This window comes from Hylobates moloch, unplaced genomic scaffold, assembly GCF_009828535.3.
Source record: "Hylobates moloch isolate HMO894 unplaced genomic scaffold, HMol_V3 SCAFFOLD_2, whole genome shotgun sequence".
Lineage (NCBI taxonomy): Eukaryota > Metazoa > Chordata > Mammalia > Primates > Hylobatidae > Hylobates > Hylobates moloch.
The window spans coordinates 77,901,016-77,922,449 of record NW_026652277.1 but is presented as its reverse complement, the minus strand read 5'-3'; the positions used below and the strand labels follow the sequence as shown (position 1 = coordinate 77,922,449).

General features: G+C 37.5%; 2 protein-coding genes across 7 annotated transcripts in view; one reads left to right on the top strand and one right to left on the bottom strand.

Moving 5' to 3' along the window:
* Positions 1–10,556, bottom strand: part of STAP1 (signal transducing adaptor family member 1) — a 60,384-nt gene extending 49,828 nt beyond the window's left edge. For 2 of the 4 annotated variants that reach the window (XM_058434691.1, XM_058434702.1), the window contains exons 1-3: positions 10,075–10,556; positions 8,226–8,377; positions 5,399–5,505 (exon numbers count right to left, since the gene is read on the bottom strand). In XM_058434691.1, coding sequence (XP_058290674.1) covers positions 5,399–5,422 — 24 coding nt within the window. In that variant the 5' untranslated portion in view covers positions 5,423–5,505; positions 8,226–8,377; positions 10,075–10,556. The remainder of the gene's footprint in view (positions 1–5,398; positions 5,506–8,225; positions 8,378–10,074) is intronic. The other 2 variants (XM_058434686.1, XM_058434698.1) reach the window with 1 other exon arrangement.
* A 61-nt stretch (positions 10,557–10,617) lies between these two features.
* The window catches only part of CENPC (centromere protein C), a 100,672-nt gene continuing 89,855 nt past the window's right edge, over positions 10,618–21,434 (top strand). For 2 of the 3 annotated variants that reach the window (XM_058434678.1, XM_032151820.2), the window contains exons 1-4: positions 10,619–10,806; positions 11,925–11,971; positions 15,372–15,442; positions 16,471–16,565. In XM_058434678.1, coding sequence (XP_058290661.1) covers positions 10,789–10,806; positions 11,925–11,971; positions 15,372–15,442; positions 16,471–16,565 — 231 coding nt within the window. In that variant the 5' untranslated portion in view covers positions 10,619–10,788. Of the gene's footprint in view, positions 10,807–11,924; positions 11,972–15,371; positions 15,443–16,470; positions 16,566–21,434 lie in introns of all 3 variants that reach the window. The other variant, XM_032151831.2, reaches the window with a different exon arrangement.

Here is a 21,434-nt window from a genome sequence, read left to right as displayed (position 1 = left end):
CTTGCTACCCAACCTTCAAATAATAAAATATAAGTCCAAATGAATTTTTTGAGACAAAAACCAAAACTACTTTTAGTTTCAGTATACTAAGAAAGTGACATGAATAACAGGAAAACCTCCTGATGAATATATGACCTAATCCACTTTCTTGGCAGCTGTTAGTTGTTGTAATACAGGGGGGAAGTGAAAGGAGGGATTAAGAATTGGAAAATGAAAAGCAGCAGCAAGGATAAAGAAAGATAGAATGCTCCTAGTTTCCACTCTTTTTCTTCTTTGATTCATTTAAAATTCAACCTAATCAAGATGGTCCCCTACTGAAAAGACTTTAAGGGATTCTCATTGCTTTTGAGATTCCTTTTTAAAATTTTTTTATTGAACATTAAATATTTATTGAATACCAACAATGGGCTCAAGCATGGCACATTGGTCCTTCATAGCAGGGCCCTTTTAAATAACTCCTCAAAATACCCTTTGTTCTGGTAATTTCATTTAGTCTCAGTTGCCTGAATACGCTATGATCTTCCCTATCTCCTCATACCTTTTCAGTCACTGTACTCTGCTTAGATGCCCCTCCTTCCTTTTTTTATATGGTAATGTCCTACTCGTCCTTCAAGACCCAGGCTGAATCTATCCTTAATTCTGAAGATTTCCTAATTTCCTGAAACTTTCTTCAGCCCCACAAAAAGAAAGTTATTACTCTTATTTCTGCTTTCCCAAAGCACTTTGCACGATTTCTTATAGTATTTGTTCTGTTGTAGTTATTTGTATACATTCAGTATCAACAAGAAACAGTTTTTCCAAAGGAAAGATTGTGTTGAAGTAGGGGTTGGTTATAAGTAGATTGCAATATCATTTATTTACTGAATAGCTTCCAGCTAAAAAATATGATTCTAGTTTGGAGAATTATTAGCTTCCATTGTGACAGGAGTTTCCTTTTTTCTGATATATGTGACCATTGGTTGACATATGATTCTTGTGTTGCCTTGTAGAACAATCACGTTCCTATTAAACTATTGGAGCCCAACATTACAGCCATCAGTAGCATCTGTGTCACAGAAGATTGTTACAGATCAGGTTTTATGGCAAATATAACTTAACAACTTTGGGTGAAGTATAAGATTTAACTCATATAAACCAAAATCTCAGTGCTGTATTGACTCCTCTATGTTATAAGGTCATCTGAGTAAAAATCCACATTTTTTACAATAATTGAGGAGCTCTAAAATACTTTTCTATCCATTTATTAGTACTGAATCAATCAAATCAACCAACCCTGCTCCAGTACTTCCACATTTCTGACCTTTGTTTACTTAATACTTATTGATGATTTATTGCCATATGCATTATAATTTGCGGTAGTATATTTCGAAGATATTTTAATTGAATACACTTATTTTTACAACTCATACCTGAAGAATACAGCTTTAATTTTAGCCACTGTGTGAAATACTCATAGCTTATCAATGGCTGGTATGAACCCAATACAATCTTTATTATGAGTAAATTTTTTATTACTATTGATAGAGTTAAGCCACATTTTCTTTTTCTTTTCTTTTTTTGAGACTGAGTCTTGCTATGTCACCCAGACTGGAGTGCAGTGGCATGATCTCAGCTCATTGCCACCACTGCCTCCCGGGTTCATGCCATTCTCCTGCCTCAGCCTCCTGAGTAGCTGGGACTACAGGAGCTCACCACCACACCTGGCTAATTTTTTGTATTTTTAGTAGATACGAGTTTTCACCATGTTGGTCAGGCTGGTCTCGAACTCCTGACCTTAAATGATCCGTCCGCCTTGGCCTCCCAAAGCACTGGGATTTACAGGCATTAGCCACTGCACCCAGACAAACAGCATTTTCGGTGGAGAAAATGCACATTGTAATACCACAACTCCAGAGATTATCAGACATACAATATGGAGGGAGTTTCCTACTCCTTTGCCTGAGAATTACTGATATGGTGAGCCATTTTTACTCAGAAAATGTTTCCCTTAAGTCTTTTGAAACAGAAAAAAAAGGTGGGCAATCATTGTTACAGAAGTGATATTAGTAGCTCTGTCAGAACAGTTTAATTTGCTAACCCTTATAATTTTCAGTACAAAGAGTTGCATCTGGGATGATAAAAGCTTTTCCTAGTTATGTATTTTCAGACTATTTTTGTAGTGGAAAATATCACTTTTGTTACTGAGAAGTAGTTTTTGGATGCCAGGTAGATACAGGACACTGGTTTTCATACTAGGTAACTCACAGAATAATGGTAGCTTTAATAGAAACTAGAAATTCAGAGTGGGGAGATAGTTTGGGTGGTAGAGGGATAATGAATTCAGTTTTAACCATTTCAAACTCAATGTATACAAAGGTTAAGTCTATATTTTCTGTTTTATTTCTCATCCTTCATGCCTTCCTTAGGGAATAAGGTGGATTGGTGCTTACCATCATTCCAAAACCTTCTAGTGTGCTTTTCTTTATTGCAGAGGCTAAAAAGATAAAATCTACATTTCTCAGACTTCTTTGCAGCTAAGATTGAAAAACATTCAACATGATTGGCAAGGCAGAAGGGAGGCAGGGTTCATTCTTATGCTGCCTTTGTTTTTGTTTGTTTGTTTGTTTTTTAAACTTCATTGAGAGGGGGTCTGGCTATGTTGCCCAGGCTGGTCTCAAACTCCTGGGCTTAAGCGATCATCCTGCCTCAGCCTTCTGAGTAGCTGGAATTAACAGATGTGAGCCACTGCACCAGGCAACCTTTGGCTTTTCTAACCAATAAAAAGGCATGTATGGCCTGTAGGCATCTAATTTTTCTGTGGCAATGTTATCAGAAGTCCCAGTGTCTGATCACTAGCTTCATGGGTCTTGACAGTCAAGTCATAGACATCAGTTTGCTTGTGCATATCATCATATCATTTCAGGTAAGGTGTGGCTCTGGAGCCAGAAGCAGTAGGGAGGCTTTCTGCTCATGAGAGGATTCTTTTTTTTTTTTTTTTTTTTTTGAGACAGAGTCTAGCTGTGTCCTCCAGGCTGGAGTGCAGTGGCATCATCTTGGCTCACTGTAACCTCCGCCTCCTGAGTTCAAGCGAGTCTCATGCCTCAGCCACCTGAGTAGCTGGGATTACAGTACTGTGCCACCACTACTGTATAAGTATAGTATAAGCTACCATTATTCTGTGAGTTACCTAGTATGAAAACCAGTGTCCTGTATCTACCTGGCATCCAAAAACTACTCCTCAGTAACAAAAGTGATATTTTCCACTGCAAAAATAGTTTGAAAATACATAATAGGAAAAGCTCTTATCATCCCAGATGCAACTCTTTGTACTGAAAATATAAGGGTTAGCAAATTAAACTGTTCTGACAGAGCTACTAATATCACTTCTGTAACAATGATGGCCTTGCTAATTTTTGTATTTTTAGTAGAGATGGGGTTTCACCATATTGGCCAGGCTGGTCTCCAACTCCTGGCCTCAAGAAATTTGCCTATCTCAGCCTCCCAAAGTGCTGGAATTAAACATGAGCCGCCATACCCAGACTCATTGGAGAATTCTTATTGGTGGTGACTGACAGAGCAGGAGCACCATCATCTCAAACGCTGCCACTTTAAGTTCCAGCTCCCTTTTTGGCCTCATGCATTTCTAGGAAATCACTTCTCTTCTAACTACAAGCAGCCAGAAAGAGCAGAGAGTAAAACAGGTAAGACAGCTTGGGCACAGAGGGAGGTGGGGGGAAAGTCTCTTGGGTAACTGCCAAACTTCACCCTCATACAATGGGCCCCAGTAAAACAGTGGGCCTTAATAAGCACATTCCTTTCCCTTCAGGTGCACTAAGATAGGGAAGCTAAAAGCAGACTTGGGCGAGTATGCCTGCAGTGCAGAAAGATGTGTGGGAACAGACACACAGGTCTTCCTCCCAGATAAGCACAGCAAAGAGACACAGAAGCAGTACAAGCCTCTGATAAACTCTCCCACCCTGAATCCTTAAAAACTCTTAGTCTGTAAGAGAGTCTGCCGCTGACCTAACTTGGCCAGAAGCCCCCTTGGGTTTTCTCTGAAATAAACCTGTCTTTTACTGTCAAGCCACTTTTTGTGTTTCTTTCCACTTTCTTTAATTCTTATAGTGATTTCCATAACGTGGCAGCTTTGTAATTGTGGTGGCTTCCTGATTGCAGGATGTCAGTATGATCTTGGAGACATAAGCATTAATGTCAGCTTCCCAGTTTTTCTATTTGTTTTGTAACTGTAGAAACATAGCTGCCTCTTAATGGCTTAGTTCTTCAATGTGCATTTGGGAATTATTCCTGAAAGTCCAAAATACACTGTTTCTTCATCCTCTCAAAAATTTTATGAGCTGTTAAATGCAGGTAGCAGATCCCTTTTTGCCAAAACTAGCCATCACAAATTGTTCTTTTTTTTTTTTTTTTAGACAGAATCTCGCTCTGTCGCCTCGTCTGGAGTGCAGTGGTGTGATCTCGGCTCACTGCAGCCTCCGTCTCCTGGGTTCAAGCAATTCTCCTGCCTCAGCCTCCTGAGTAGCTGGGATTACAGGCATGTGCCACCACGCCCAGCTAATTGTTTTTGTATTTTTAGTAGAGATGGCGTTTCTCCACGTTGGTCAGGCTGGTCTGAAACTCCGGACCTCAGGTGATCCGCCCGCCTCAGCCTCCCAAAGTGCTGGTATTACAGGCGTGAGCCACTGCACCTGGCTACAAATTTTCTTTTATGTAATTGAACCCTGATTATACCACGGTTCCCCATTGTCTATAGGATAAGTGAAAAGTTATCCTGACATTGAAGTTGCCCCATAATCTAGTTCCATTCTGTCAACATGAACACTTTTAAAATTTTTATTTTTAGTTTAAGAGAAGGAGTCTTGCTCTATTGCCTAGGCAGAGTGCCATGGGGCAAGCAATCTTCCCACCTCAGCCTCCTGAGGAGCTGAAACTAGTCACATGCAATCACACCTGGCTAAATTTTTAAATTTTTGATTTTTTGTTGAGACCGGGTCTCACTATGTTACCCAGGCTGGTTGTGAACTCCTGGCCTCAGGTGATCCTGCTGCCTTGGCCTCCCAAAATGCTGGGATTATAGACATGAGCCACCATGCCTGGCCGCACTTTTCAATATTAGTCAGGTTTTCTCTATGTTCAACAGCACATCACTTCTGCCCTGTGTCTTTGCTTCTAGTTTATCTTCCTATTGTCTCTTACTTTTAGGTGAATGATGGAGCCTCCGGAAAAACAAAACAAAACAAAACAACTCTTACTTTTAGGTACTGTCTGCAAGCTACCATTTTGGTATTTTATTGTTTATGAGTTTCTATAGACACTTGAATTTACAAATATGTTATATATCCTATGCCACGTATACTTAATTTAAAATGACCCAAGCTTAGCAAGTAGTATGACAACTCACCAAAAGATGCTCACTCTGCATCATAAGTTACAGCTGAGAAGAAGGCAGGCACTATTCAAACTATTCTTGATAGCTTTCTTTTTTCACAAAGAACTAAAGCATGTTTCCTGTCAGGAGCCAAAAATAAAAAAAAAGAGAAAACAAAACTGAGAACGAAAGCCCTTTAATGCTCAATGTTTCTGATGCTTTGAGTTACAATGTGCTAAATAAGCATTAGTTTTACTATTTTTTCATTTCCCCATAAATTTATAACTGACAGCAAGAGACATGTTAATATTTTGATAATTTTTTTTTTTTTTGAGACTGAGTCTCGCTCTGTCGCCCAGGCTGGAGTACAGTGGCGTGATCTCGGCTCACTGCAGCCTCTCTCCCAGGTTCAAGCAATTCTCCTGCCTCAGCCTCCTGAGTAGCTGGGATTACAGGCTCTCACCACCACTCCTGGCTAATTTTTGTATCTTTATTTTTATTGTTTTTAAGACGGAGTCTCACTCTGTTGCCCAGGCTGGAGTGCAGTGGCACAATCTGGGCTCACTGCAAGCTCCGCCTCCTGGGTTCACGCCATTCTCCTGCCTCAGCCCCCAGAGTAGCTGGGACTACAGGCGCCCGCCACCACGCCCAGCTAATTTTTTTGTATTTTTTAGTAGAGACAGGGTTTCACCACGTTAGCCAGGACGGTCTCGATCTCCTGATGTCGTGATCCGCCTGCCTTGGCCTCCCAAAGTGCTGGGATTACAGGCGTGAGCCACTGTGCCCAGCTAATTTTTGTGTTTTTAGTAGAAACGGGGTTTCGCCACGTTGGCCAGGCTGATCTTGAACTCCTGACCTCGGGTGATCTGCCAGCCTCGGTCTCCCAAAGTGCTGGGATTACAGGCGTTAGCCACCGCGTCCAGCTGATAATTTTTTTTTAAAGGTCGTTAAACAATCAGAATTTTTCCCAAGCAAAGATCGGTTTGCATGGTTTCAGCTTACATGGTCTTTTTAAGGGTCCTGTACTACTTTGCAAAGCAATGACTGCCTGAAATTTAAAAACCGTATCTTACATTACTTGCCAATTTTCACTCAGGGTAATTTAAGTCTTCTCAAGAGTAAAATTATAATGCAGAATCATTTTATTAAGCTTTTGAAAATCTTAATGTATTTTCAATGACAAAATTTCCTTTGTGTGCGTAGAAAATAAGTTGACTAGAAGTAAACTATCCAATCTTATAGGATGCAGAATGGAGATCTAGAGAATAGTGCTATTTCTTGTGATCTTGAGTTAAGAGAAACAATGTGTACATAATAGAATATAACTATAACTAATAAGCAATGGTTGACACACAGGTAATTTAGGAAATGTAAAGATCAGTTAATTTATACAGCACTTTACAATTAAGGACTCATTGCAGACCTTAACAACTCATAGCATGGTAAAACTATTTTTGTAAAGATTGCTGCCACCTACCTGTACATTGCAAGCACATTTTATTAACTTTTCCATTATGGTCTACGTAGCATAGATAGCATTTCTATTGGAGGATAATTTTTTTATCAGAAAAGTATACTTAAATGAGTCTCCTTAATAGAGGGACAAACATTTGGCAGCAAGGAGTAAAAGAAAAAAAATTACATTATTAAAAGAAACCAAAATCATGAAACTAAGTTTATTTTATCTTAGCAAATATTGTTATAATTGCGACTATGCTATACGTTTTAGAAGAAATTCATTTTTCATGTGTAATTTTTCTGACAAAATTATATGATAGTCATTTGCTAATATTTTAACTTTTGACTTTTGCAGAATAAATAATAAATGTTTTTGCTAAAGTTTTTAGAACTTAAGCAATTTTATTAAGGTCAAGTTTCCCCATCATTTTTCTATGAAATATTTCAAACATACAGAGAAACTGAAAGGGTATTGTTAATAAACACACCAACGAACTAGGTTCAATAATTGTTAACATTTTGCCGTATGTATTTAACTATCTCAATCTCTTTATGATTAACAATTTCAAAGTACTTACAAATATCACAAGACATTTTACCCCTAAATACTTTGATATGCATATCCTAAGAGTAGGGACAAATTACATAAACATAATCACATTATAATACCTAAGAAAACTTTACAATTCTCTAATATCATCTGAAAATTAATTTTTCATTTTCACTTATTGCTTAATGCTCTTTACAGTTACTTTGTTTTGAACTAGACTCTAATCAAAGTTTACACATTGCGTTTGGTTTCCATACAGTGCCTTTGAGTCTCTCTCATTTTCTCTTTCTCTCTTTTATTATCTCTCTCCCAAACTTACTGAGGTATAATTTACTGCAAAAGTCACTATTTTGGCCAGGTGTGGTGGCTCATGCCTGTAATCCCAGCAATTTGGAAGGCAGAAGCCAGAGGATCACTTGAGCCCAAGAGTTCAAGACCAGCTTGGGCAACATAGGAAGATCCCAGCTCTACCAAAAATTAAAAAAAAAAAATTAGCAGGGTGTGGTGGTGCATGCCTGTGGTCCCAGGTATTCAGGAGGCTGAGGTAGGAGAATCATTTTAGCCCAGGAGGTAGAGGCTGTAGTGGGCCTTGATTGTGCCACTGCAGCACTCCAGCCTGGGCAACCAAGCAAGACCTTTCTCAAAAAAAAAAAAAAAAAAAAAGGTCACCTTTTTCAGGGGCACAGTTCTAACTAGGAATTTTGACAAATAGATATAGCCATGTAACTACCATCGTAATCAAGACATAGAATATTTTCAGCACTGCAAAAAGTTCCCTCATATTCCTTTATAGTCTTTTTCCCCCCACCCTCCTCAACCCCTGGTAACCATCGATTTGATTTCTTTTCATACAGTCATTGATATCCAGCTTCTTTCACTTAGTACAGCGCTTTCAAGATTCATCCATATTGTATAGCAGTAGTTTGCTTTTATTGCTGAAGAGTATTGCACTGCATTGAGGTACTTTTGTTTATCCATTCACCAGGACAGATGCGCATGTTAAGCTGTGGGGTGGGAATGAATACAGACTAATTTTTAAGTGTTAGTTCAGTTGTGAATATTTTTGTGCTAACACTTAATGGAAGACACTTTGGTAGTAAATACCCATACCATAATTATTTGATGGAAATCAAAGATCTAAAACAAAATATTCTTTGAAATAGTTTTAAGATTTACAAATTTTAAATTATCTGCCTAAAACCATAAGTAATGAAAAGTTTTCTTACTTCTCTTTCAAGCCAAATTTCTGGATACTTTATGTTCCTATATACACATCTAATTATGTATATGTTAATACTTCCATATACTGATATGTAAATACACACACGCACACACACCCCTTAACTAGGTAAGTAGTTGTGAAAGAAAACTTCAAGATTGTCATAGCAGTTCATAAGTAATCTTTGATGTATTTTGGGGGGAGATTTATAATGACAAACTTGGGTTTTTAAATAAATATTATTCCCCCCATTAATTAGCAATCCTATTTTAGGATACTAAAACCATGGTGGGCTATTAAGTACTACAACAAGTACATATGGAAGTAAAACGTTTGTCTGGAAACTGTGGAGTCTCCACAACTGTTTTTATAAGAGTACTGCTCCATTTTCTTTAGAACAGTTAATCTGTAACGCCCTCTGTGGCCTGCATTCTACAGCAGCACAAGCCATTGCATTTCAAATTTCTCAAAATAACTGTGGGACTTAGTTTCCAGTGGAAGCAGGACGATATAATTTTACATGTGGGACTTTACATCTATAATCGTGCTTGCTAAAATTTCTTACCCAGAGGCAAAGAGTGTAGTGATTAAGAGCTCAGTTGTGGAGTGAGAATTCTTGGGATAATATCCCATCCTACCATTTAGTGGTGATGTGATCATGGGCAAGACACTTATCTCTCTATGTTTCAGTGCCCTTGTTTATAAAACAGGAATATTAATTGTTCTCTTCAATGCATGCGAAGCATTTACAGAACTGGGCATAGGGTATGCACTCAATAAATGTTAGTGTTTATTATTATCTATTCCAAATGTGACAGCACCAAATTATAATGTGGACTGATTGGCAAAACTGCCAAACATAGTAAAAGTCTACATAATGATTCCAATAGCTTTATTATTGAATTCTTACTATGTTCGAAACATTGTGCTTAGATCTTAACAGGAATTATTCAATTACAACATCCCAACCACTTTAATATTATTCTCATTTTGCAGACAAGAGAATTAACGAACAGATAGCTTAGTTGCCCATATGGCAGAATTAATGGAATGGAGTGCAATCCAGGCCTAACTTCAGTCAGAGTTCATAGTTCCTCTTTTTTTCCTATCAAAAAAATAAATAAAATAAAAAATTGGCCTTCATAGGTGACAGCATTTGTTAAAGCACTACACGTTTTAAAAATCTATTAGCTCAACTCCTGATTAATGTATTTATTCACTTAGTAAACTATTTTCTGATTAGAATTTTCTTGTAATTTTAAATTAAATAATAAAATAAGACACAGCTTCATAGAATCATACACTGGTCAGCTGAGAAGTCTTCAGAGCGTCTAATTTAGACTTGCATTCTATCACTGTGGAAACACCCAGAATGGTGCCGCAGTTTTGCCCTCCATAACATAGCTGGTCAATGGCTGGCAGATTTCAGGATTCTGTATAGAATTCTTTTCAGTGCATCATACTTAAATGATAGATACTTACGTGGATCATTTGTTGGCAATGCATCATAAAAATATCACCCACATACTTGAAAAAGAATACAAGCCATCAGCACCATTATTATACATAATTGTTCAATTATTTTCAGAGATGATGGTTAGATGGGCTGGGCGTGGCTGATGAATCTGCATTAGAAAAATCTCTTCAAAAATAGATTCTATTAAAAAAAAGTCGTCTGCCATTTCTACCTCTCATCCTTCCAAGTATTACTTATTATTCCTTAATAGAACTGCTGAGAAGTTTTACACTGGGCACAAGGAGCGGTTCCCAGGACCGTGCCTTGCAAATAAAAGCCCAGTCGCGCGCCTGCCCCGGGCGCGGCGCTGAGGAAGGGCGGTGGGAAGAGCGGAGCGGGGCTGTGGCCTCAGGGCCGTTGGCCGGGAGCACGAAAGGGCGAGCCCGCTAACGGCTTGCTTCCTATTGGACGGCGCGGCCCGTTGTGCGCATGTGCGGCCGGGTTCAAACCCAGGCACAGGCCGAGCGTTCCTGTTTGTCGAGGGCGGAGCCGATGGCCGGGAAGTGTTGTTAGCGCTCGCCTTCCGGATCGCGGCCCCAGCGGCAGTCGCCGTAGACTTCGGGGTGTTGCTAGGCCGCCGCCCGGCAGTCCGGCGATTGGTTTCTTGCCCGGCCTCCCGGAGCTGTGGTCCGTGTGGGCTTCCACCTCAGACACTGGCGCTGGCTCAGCGGGGCCGGAACATGGCTGCGTCGGGTCTGGTAAGTGCGGGCACCCCCGCTCCAGGCGAGGGGTTGGGCGGCGGCCGGGGCACGGGCGCCCGAGGCGGGGCAGAAGGAAATGCCAGGCTGGGGCTGTGGCCTCTGAGGGATCTCATTGGAAAGCCGCAGGAAGTTTTGACATCAAGTGTGATCGTGCGTCGATAACCAGAGTTAATTTACTGTACTTTTATTATTTCCTAAGTTTTCATGTCGTCATTTCGTCTGTGCCTGCGTCTTACTCTTGAGAGGTGCTTGTGATTTCTGCTGGGTTTTCAGTTTGTTTGTGTGTTTTTTTGAGACGGAGTCTTCTCTGTCCCCCAGGCTGGAGTGCAGGGGCGCGATCTTGGCTTCTGCTTTTTAGTCTAGCTCCAGTTCCTAGGCCTCCAGATACTTTTGTCCCCATGGTAGAAGTACTGAAACGCCTTAAAAGTGTGCCTTTGCGTCACACTTGCTAGTTGGGAGAAACAGATTATGTAACAAGTATGTCTCGAAATTATTTGAACGTTTTCAGTTCTTCTGTCAAAATGGTGGCCTTTTATGCAGTTCTTGAGGCTGATTTATGGAGCATCAGTTATTGACAAATTCTTCTGAAAGACAGCTGTCAGTTGAAAGGTACAAGCTGTGAATGACTAATGGGGCAGACAACTCATATTTTGTTTACATATTTTTGGACCTCTTTGGTGTTCACTATTCTATGTTTCATACTTTGGTTATGGTTACTATATAAAACCCGTGTCATTTCTTTTCTAATTTATCTCCCCTTCTAAGAAAATCTTCAGCTTCGATGATCTCCCATTATGTGACGTTATACATATAAACATAAAGAGTTGTATGAAAGAATAATATAATCTATTCTTTTTACTATGAGCACATATATTGTTTACATTATATATAATCAGAAAAAACCAGTAAAGCCATTCTCACTGTGGGGAGAGAAGCGGAATAAAGCTTACCAGATTCCTGCAGTTCAGTTTTTAAATGCCTGTCATAAGCTTAGAATTGTTTTGAGCCCTTAGGAGATGTTTGGTGTATAGCAGGCCCATACTGGATGAAGTTACTTTGAAAATAAATTTTATTCGACTCTATCTTAAAGAAAACAAATTGATGATTTCTTTCAGGATCATCTCAAAAATGGCTACAGAAGAAGATTTTGTCGACCTTCCAGGTGATTTATATACTTAAGCTTTTAAGATTATTTTTATTCTCATCGTTAATAGATTTTTAAATGAAGAAAGGAAAAGCTATCACCTCTGACTAATATAATGATTTCTATGCCCACTGATTAAGGGTAGTCATCTTATACTGACAGGGGAATGTTAATGCAAGCAGTGCAATGACTTTGTGGCTGTGAAAAAAGAAATTCACCTGATAAAATAGTGGAACCAGGAAGAGGGAGTCTCAGTTCTGACTAAGTGACTGCCATGGGAAAAGCCTTTTGTAGACTGAATCAAATGGTAAAATTAGAAAGATGTAGCTTATTCAGTGGGGCAAAAAGAAAAATAGTACATGCTGTCATACATTTATTTGTTGAGTGCTTATTTGGGTTGTTTTGGTTCTTCTTTTAGTTGTAAAACCTGTAAAAAGTAAATTTTCTGGTTAAATATTTACTAGTAATAGGATGAAAAGCATGTTTTTAAAAGTGAATAACATCTTGTTTATTGAGCTGTGATTTTAGTAGGTCTAGTGGGGCACGGAAGTATGTTCTTTTGTTTACGAGAAGCTTTGATTTCTGTTGGGAAAATGTATATGTACATTTGTGAAATAATTTTTTTTTTTTTCTTTTTTATTTTTTTTTTTTCTTTTTTATTATACTTTAGGGTTTTAGGGTACATGTGCACAATGTGACAATGTGCAGGTTTGTTACATATGTATCCATGTGCCATGTTGATTTCCTGCACCCATTAACTCGTCCTTTAGCATTAGGTGTATCTCCTAATGCTGTCCCTCCCCCCTCCCCCCACCCCACAACAGTCCCCGGAGTGTGATGTTCCCCTTCCTGTGTCCATGAGTTCTCATTGTTCAATTCCCACCTATGAGTGAGAACATGCGGTGTTTGGTTTTTTTTGTGAAATAATTTAATGGACAAAAATTATTACTTGCAATGCTGAAGTAATGACTTGTGTATCATAGAGAGTAGGGCTATATATAATTAGGCATTAACTTGCAGTATAGACAGCCATGTGAGAAATTAGGGATTTGTGTGTTGTTGATATTAAGAAAAGCTTTAAAGTTGTAGTGTAACTTTGGTGCACCTTGAATAGGTATTTAAAGACTAAGATAAAGTACATTCCAGACATGGAAAGTAACCTAACGAAGGAACCAAAGTAGGAATACATATATTTGTCAGTAGCAGAGAGACCTGATTTAAGAAGGTTGAATATGTTGGATAGAAGTGGAAAACAAGACCATATGAGTTGGATTGAGCCATAAAATGGATATGTTAGGCTTTAGGCATCTATTATAGGCCTGAATAAGCTGTCCTAAATCTTCTGTGGAATAAGGGCTATCTGATATAAACACACACACACATTTAAAAAAGCAAAGATGTTTGATGTTTGCAAAGTAGCTTAAGGAAGGGGTTGTAGTAATCTAGACATGGTGGAGGTGCTTTTATGCCAAGGTAATAATGACAAGGGGGAAGAAATGATGAACTTGATAAATTTTGAAAAAGCTGTTGCCTAATGTGACCTGCGTTCTAACAGTGACTCTGCATTATCACCTTGGCAAATCTGATCTTTTTGGATCTCATCCTTGAAATAGGTAATTGCAGGAGTGTATTTATAGCTGTGTAATATATGCACCTGTAGGTGGTATTTTGGGGTGGTGTCAAGGCCAGAATTTATAATAGTCAACTGTATATATTCTGGTAGAAAACCAGCCACTAACACTAATTAGGTTTACAAACTGAGTTAGGCCATTTGACCATTTTGGGTTTCAGTTTGCCTATCTGCAAAATGAGGGCATAGGATTCAGCTAGGGGTTTTTAACTAGATTTGCACATCAGAATTATCTCCGTCACCCTAGGAAATCTAATTAAATTGGTTTGTGGGAAGTGACCAATTATATGTATTTCTGCAAAGCTCCAAAAGTAACTTTATGCATCTATTTGGATGATAATTATTGGACTGGATGAGTTCTGAGATCTTTCAGTTATAAAACTTGATGACGGATGACCTGATAATGCACTGTGGCTCACAGTTTTTAATTACTGCATATATAGCACTTTTCGAGCTCTCAAGAATAATACGAATGTTGTAGATCAGGGATCAGTAAACTCTGGCTGATGGGCCAGCCACATGTTTTGTCACAGGTTTTGTTTCAGTTTTATTGGAACACAGCCGTGCCTCTTTGTTTACACACTGTCTGCGGTTGCTTTTGGGCTAGAATGGGAGAGTCGACTGGTTGTGACAGAGACTATGGTTTACAAGCCTAAAATATTTACCATCTGGCCCTTTAAGCAAAAGTTTGTCCACCCTGTTAGAGATGCATGTCAGTTTTATACTGATTGAAATCCAGATGTTCTTCAACAGGTAAATGGTTAACACTGTGCTACACACAGCGTGGAACACTACTTGACTCTAAAAAGCAGTGAAATATTGATACATTCAACTTGGATTGATTTGCATAGAATTGTGTTGAGTGAAAAAAGCCAAGGCAAGAGGATACATGTTGTGTGATTCTAGTTACATATGATTGTTTCCAAATGACAGAATTTTAGAAATGGAGGACAGATTAGTGGTTGCCAGAGGTTAGGAATGAGAGGAGGCAGGAAGGAGATGAGAGAAAGGTGGTTATGATTACAGAAGGACATAGAGGATCTTTGCGATGATGGAACTATTCAGTATCTTGACTCTGGTTGTTTTATCTGCACCTACAGATGTGATACATTTTGTATATATACACACAAACATGAATATATTGAGAAATGAGTACATGTAGAACTGGAGAAATCAAAATAGCATTGGTAGATTGTATCAATATCAGTATCCTGATTGTGATAATATGCTATAGTTTTGCAAAATATTAGCACTGAGGAGAACTAGGTAAAGTGAACAAGGGATCTGTATTATGTTTTATAGCTGGGTGTGAATCTACAAGCTCAATATAATTTTTAATTAAAATTTATACTGATTCATAAACTGTTAAGATTAATCAATGATACTGAATCAGAAATGCATTTGAGAATTTATAGGGAGGAATATGTTACTTGGAGATGTGACTAAAGTCTGTTAAAGAAGCATTTCAGGACTGATTGGATTCATTCAAAAAAATTTGTGTTTTTGAGATACAGCAGTAATCTAAAACAGCTTTAGACATGGCTGTTCAACTAAGAAATATTAATTGATAATGTAGATTATGATATACTAATTCTCATTAGGAAGGAAAGAGTTCACTTGAGGGAACATATAGACCCTCAAGTACTTGTTTTGTCTTCAAATAGTAAAGATATTTTACATATTAAGTAAATTTATATTTTATAATGAGATGTGGAATTTTCAAATAGATGGTAATACAAAGAAATATCTTCTGAAAATGATAGGCTGTATTTTTCCTTTCTTTGTTAGGGCACGTGACATTAACACAGAGCAAGGCCAGAATGTTCTGGAAATCTTACAAGACTGTTTTGAAGAAAAAAGTAAGGCTTCATTTCAAGTTGGAATTTAAGGGTTAGATGGATGAAAATATGAATTTGTCATGGTAATTAATATCAAATGCAGCAAATATGTTCTAGGGTTTAAATATATGGGAAATATTTTCCCTGGTATTTTGAGTTCATATGTAATCCTTTGTGTACCTTCTGGTATACTTAGGATAATACTGACAAAAAATAATAACTTGACAATAATTTGTCATCCCCTTTAGTTCACATTAGATTACTGTAATCTGGAAGTCCATACATAATTATCATACACAAGAAAAAGTATTTTATTATTTATTTATTTATTGAGACATAGTCCTGCTGTGTCACCCAAGCTGTAGTACAGTGGCGCTATCTCAACTCACTGCAACCTTTGCCTCCCAGGTTCAAGTAATTCTTGTGCCTCAGCCTTCCAGGTAGCTGGGATTACAGGTGTGTGCCACCACGCCTGGCTAATTTTTGTAGTTTTTGGTAGAGACCATGTTTCACCATGTTGGCCAGTCTGGTCTCGAACTCCTGCCCTCCAGTGATCTGCCCTCTTCAGCCTCCCAAAGTTTTGGGATTACAGGCATAAGCCACTGCATCCAGCCAGAAAAAATATATAATGAAAATAGATGTGTAGAATTCTTGGGATCGCTGGAGAATTTGAGATAATCTTTGGGGATTTACATATCTGTTTAAGGAAGTCATAAATTACAGCAAAAACTTTTCCAAATGCTGATTAGCATCAGCAGGTATTGGAATAAGAGAATAAGCCACCCAAAGAAATAGGGGCAGATGATAGAAAAGAATGTTTTCTATACAAGCTCTGAAAGAAGAGCTGGCATATATTGATACTTCAGATGTTTGTTTTTCTCATTTCCTGATGCTTCTCAGGAACATTTGAATATTGAGGTCTCTACTTGATTTAAGCTAATTGTCAGTGAGTCAACAGATGGTTCTTCACGTGTCATATACAGCTACTTTTAATTTTAACTAATATTACACTATATCTTGTTTTTGAAAATTTCATACTTTTGTTTTAGGTCTTGCCAATGATTTTAGTACAAATTCTACAAAATCAGTGCCTAATTCAACACGCAAAATAAAAGACACTTGTATTCAGTCACCAAGCAAAGAGGTGAGTGATAAAGAAGAGCTGGTAAAGGTTTAATATTTTAATGAATGAAGGTATAAACAATATACTTATGTATATTTTAGTTGTTTGTAAGTCTTATTCTTGAAAGGGAATTCTATATTATCAATGTGACTTTCTATAGAATTTGGAGGTATTTTGTGAAAAGTTTTATTTGATATTTTGTGTTGGAATTGGGATTATGGGAATTAGAATTATCAAATTGTAATAAACATTTTTCACTTCTACAATAATACTCAAATTAGGTTTTTAGGAAAATGGGCAGCGATCAAAGTTGCTAATCAGGTTGACAGGGTTGGTTATGTTCAAATAAACGAAGGCACTTCATTGTACAGGGAAATCAATCTTCTGTTGATTATATATTTTAATTGTTTGCTGTTAGTTTGATCAGAAATAAAGTATTGGTTGACTTAACTATACTAAATAGCAGACTTTCAAATAAAGTATTTGAAGCTAATCTAAGGCAAATTATTCAAAAGCACAATACTAATTAGAAAAATCATATAGTGCTAGAAATAACACTTACTAGAAAACTGTAAAAGGCAATCAACATATGAAACATATGTAGCCTTTTCGTTCCAAGCAATGAAGACAAAACCATTTCTTTCAGAATTGAGAGGCCTTCTGAAACATGATAAATTACAATGGTTTTTGAAAGTTAAAGCAACTTTAGGTTTTCTGGGATAAACTTGACTTAGTCATAAAGTATTAACTTTTTTTGATTAGGTTTTCCTAATATTGAAGATGTTTGCATCTATTTTTATGAATAATATTGTCTTTTTTTAAAAATGTTCTTACAGGGCTTTGGTATCAAGGTTATGCTAGAGGTTCCTCTTCTAGGTAGAATGCAGTAAGTCACAGAAGGCTAACACTCCTGCTAAAGCAGCTATTTAAAAAGAAATGGAAACAAATTTTAGAGATATGAGAAGCTGTGGAAACAATAAAGACTAGCAAAATATAGTCTGTAGGTAATTTTCTTCCCTTCTGAGACAGAATTCTTCTCTACTATGTCCCGTTACTTATGGAGGTTTTCCACTCTGGCTGGTAGATTATTCTAGGTCCTTTGTAACTGAGAGGATATTCCCCCTCAAGGCTTTGGGTGGTTCTTTCTCTGGTTTTCTTACAACACATTCTCTGATCAATATTTGATTGAATGCTTGAGAGAGATCTGCACATTCTGCAGTTTTCTCTATGTAACCATCTCCTGTCCAGTACTTGACCCTGCAAGTTCTAACCACTTTTTCCTGAATCCTCAGCTTTGGCTCCTCAACTGAGGATGTCCCCTGTGTGTCACATCCTGGAAATGGGTGATCAGAGGGTTCACCTGATTTGTTTCCCATCTCAAGAATCATTCTCTTTGGTTTTTCAATTTCGTATTTCTTGAGAATCTTGTATGTTTTTTCTTTTTTTAAAATTGATTCAGGCAGGAGGGTAAATCTGGTCCCTTTTAAGACATTGTGCTCTAAAGCCAAGGTCCACTGCAATGACTTCTAAATGACTTTAGGCCAAAGAAGAAAGCATGTTGGGAATATAAAATATTCTGAATGAAGATAATAATATGACTTATCAGAACTTGTGAGATTTAGCTAAAATAGTGTTAGAGGGAATTCATAACTTTAAATGTATAAGAAATAACTTACATAACTTTAAATGTATAAGAAATAAGAAGTATTCAAAATAAAGGTTCTACTCTGTGTTTGTACTGGTCTTGTAAAATGAGTTGTTCAGTATTTTCTCTTTCTCTTTTCTCCTGAAGTGTTTTTATGAATCACTATTGTTTCTTTCTCAAATATTTGATGGAGTTCATAGGAGTTTTCTCTTTGTGAGAATTTTAAAATATGAATTTATTTATTTATTTATTTATTTTCTGAGACAGGGTTTCACTCTTTAGCCCAGGATGGAGTGCCATGACATGATCACAGCTCTCTGAAGCCTTGAACTTTTCCTGGGCTCAAACCCTCCCGTCTCAGCCTACTGAATACCTAGGACTATAGGTGCATTTCACCATGCTGGCCTGCTTAGTTATTTATTTATTATTTCTCTATTTATCTGTCTTGAGACAAAGTCTTGCTCTGTCACCCATGCTGGAGTGTAATGGTGCTATCTTGGCTCACTGCAACCTCTGCCTCCCGGGTACAAATGATTCTCCTGCCTCAGTCCCCCAAGTAGCTGGGGTTACAGGCGCCCACCTCCACACCTGGCTAATATTTGTATTTTTAGTAGAGATGGGGTTTAACCATGTTGACCAGGCTGGTCTCAAACTCCTGACCTCAAGTGATCCTCCTGCATTGGCCTCCCACAGTGCTGGGATTACAGGTGTGAGCCACTGTGCCTGGCCATTTTAAAATTTTTCTTTTTTTTTTTTTTTTGAGATGGAGTCTCGCTCTGTCACCCAGGCTGGAGTGCAGTGGCGCAATCTTGGCCCACTGCAAGCTCCGCCTCCCGGGTTCACGCCATTCTCCTGCCTCAGCCTCTCCGAGTAGCTGGGACTACAGGCGTCCACCACCACGCCCGGCTAATTTTTTTTTTTTTGTATTTTTAGTAGAGACGGGGTTTCACCGTGGTCTTGATCTCCTGACCTTGTGATCCGCCTGCCTCGGCCTCCCAAAGTGCTGGGATTACAAGCATGAGCCACCGCACCCGGCCTAAAATTTTTCTTTACAGAGGCAGGGTCTCACTGTGTTGCCTCGGCTTGTCTCAAACTTCTGGGCTCAAGCAATCCTCCTGCCTCAGCTTCCCAAAGCATTGGGATTACAGGCATGAGCACTGTGCCTGGCCTCACTTTTGTTTTCTTATGAAACATAATACATTAAAATACACAAATTGCGTGTATATTTCATTGAATTTTTACAACTACTACCTAGATGACGATATGGAACATGAAAGATTTAGATTTTACTTAATAGTTTCGGTAGACAATTTAGATTTTCTATTTTTTTTAAATGTTCTACTTAATTTTCTTTTTTTAGGGATTTGTTCATTTTATTTAAATTTTCCAGTTTATTTGGATAATGTTGTTTTGTCATGTCTTTTTACAGTCTTGTTAATGTCTGTAGGATCTACAGTTATATCCCCTTTTTTATACCTGACATTGGTTATTTATGCCTTATCTTTTTTTTTTTTTTTTTTTTTTTTTAAATTAGAGGTAGGGATCTTGGTATGTTGCCCAAGCTGGATTAGAACGCCTGGGCTTAAGTGATCCTCCCTACGCTAAGGAATAGCTGGGACTACTGCTCATGAGGCACGTGCCACTGTACCTGCCGTGCCTTGTCTTTTTCATTGATTAGTTTTGTCAGGGTTTATCAATTCTGGTCTTTCAGAAAACCAAGTTTGGCTTTGTCGGTCCTCTCATTTGCTTGTTTTTAGTTTCATTATTTTTTTCTTAATTGTATTTTTCATATATTCTTTATTTTTATTTTTATATTATTGATTTTTTCTAATCCTTGAGATGGATGCTTCCAAACAACAGAGACTTCGTAGGTGTTAGGGTTTTTTTTCAGGTAGGGCCTTTCCATGCAGCAAGCTTGGCCTAGGCCTTCCACATAAGAAATGGAATTTGTTTACTTGATTTGAAAATAAAATCAGACTTAAGACTTACTATCTTATAGGCTTTTCTGTTTGCGAACTTGAGATTCCTAGGTCTAGTTATTACTTCACATTTGTTTGTCTTTAAGTAAAATAAGATATGACTGTAGGTTTTAACTGAAACACAGCCGAGCTTCATAAAATAAATTAGTTTTTCCTCTTCTGTTTTCTGGGATAACTTGATTAAGCAAAAATGATCTGTTTCTTCAAATTTAGATCATTCGTAAAACATATGGTTGGGGCTTTTTGGTGGGGATGTTTGTGATTACCACCTTATTCAATGATCTGTTACATTTTTTATATTTCTTTTGCCAGTTTTGGCATTTTATAATTTTCTTGAAACATTTCCTCTGTTCTCAATTTGTGTATAGTCAACTTCATGATCTTTCTCACAGTTATTACTCTCTTTTTATTGCTGATTTTCACCTTTTTAAATTATCTGTGTTGTTAGAGGTATTTTTCTGTCATTAACATTTTCAAAGAATCAGCAGTCTATTCTGGTTCACTATTTTATTCTCTTCCCTATCTTTTTACATACTTTTCTTCTTAATTTGTTGGAAGAATGATTTTTAAAGCTCAAAGGCATTATGTACATGGAAGTTAAAATAGTTCCATAAATTCCACAGAAAAACGGTAGACCCCACTTTTCCTCCTCCAAGTCCAACTTCTTAGACTTAGCTATTTCTCTAGGTATTTTGACTCCATATTTCTAAATAATGTTTATATTGCTGTTTCTTGATTTTTTTTTCCAGTCTTTGCTATTGATTATTGGCTTTCTACTATGGAAGTTTAGACTTTATTTGTCATATAGTTTCTACTTCCCACCACAACACATAAACTTCCATTCTTTAGGACATCATAATTTTTAGTAGGATTAGTATTTAGTGTTTATGGTATTATACGACTGTTTTAGTAGTCACAGCTATGTAGAGTACTAATGGTTAAATTTTCTTTGTGTACAGTTCTTAATTTTCTCTTGATTTAATTTTGGTTTTTCCATTTTTGACTTTCTGTGCACCTATGACTAATTCATCACCAGTTTTCTATGACAAACGTCTAAGTATAAATGTCTTAGTATGTGTAGACACATTAATTTATCATTTTCAGCTTTGCTGTCTCTGCTCTTTTTTTTTTCTTCAATCTACCCTTAGACCTATCACACAGGTTTTGTCATGTACTGTCTCTGTATCACAGGGAGTCCCTTTGCTTTTCTCCTGAATTGCAACTCTTATTTCTTGGATCTTTTTTTTTTTTTTTTTTTTTTTTTTT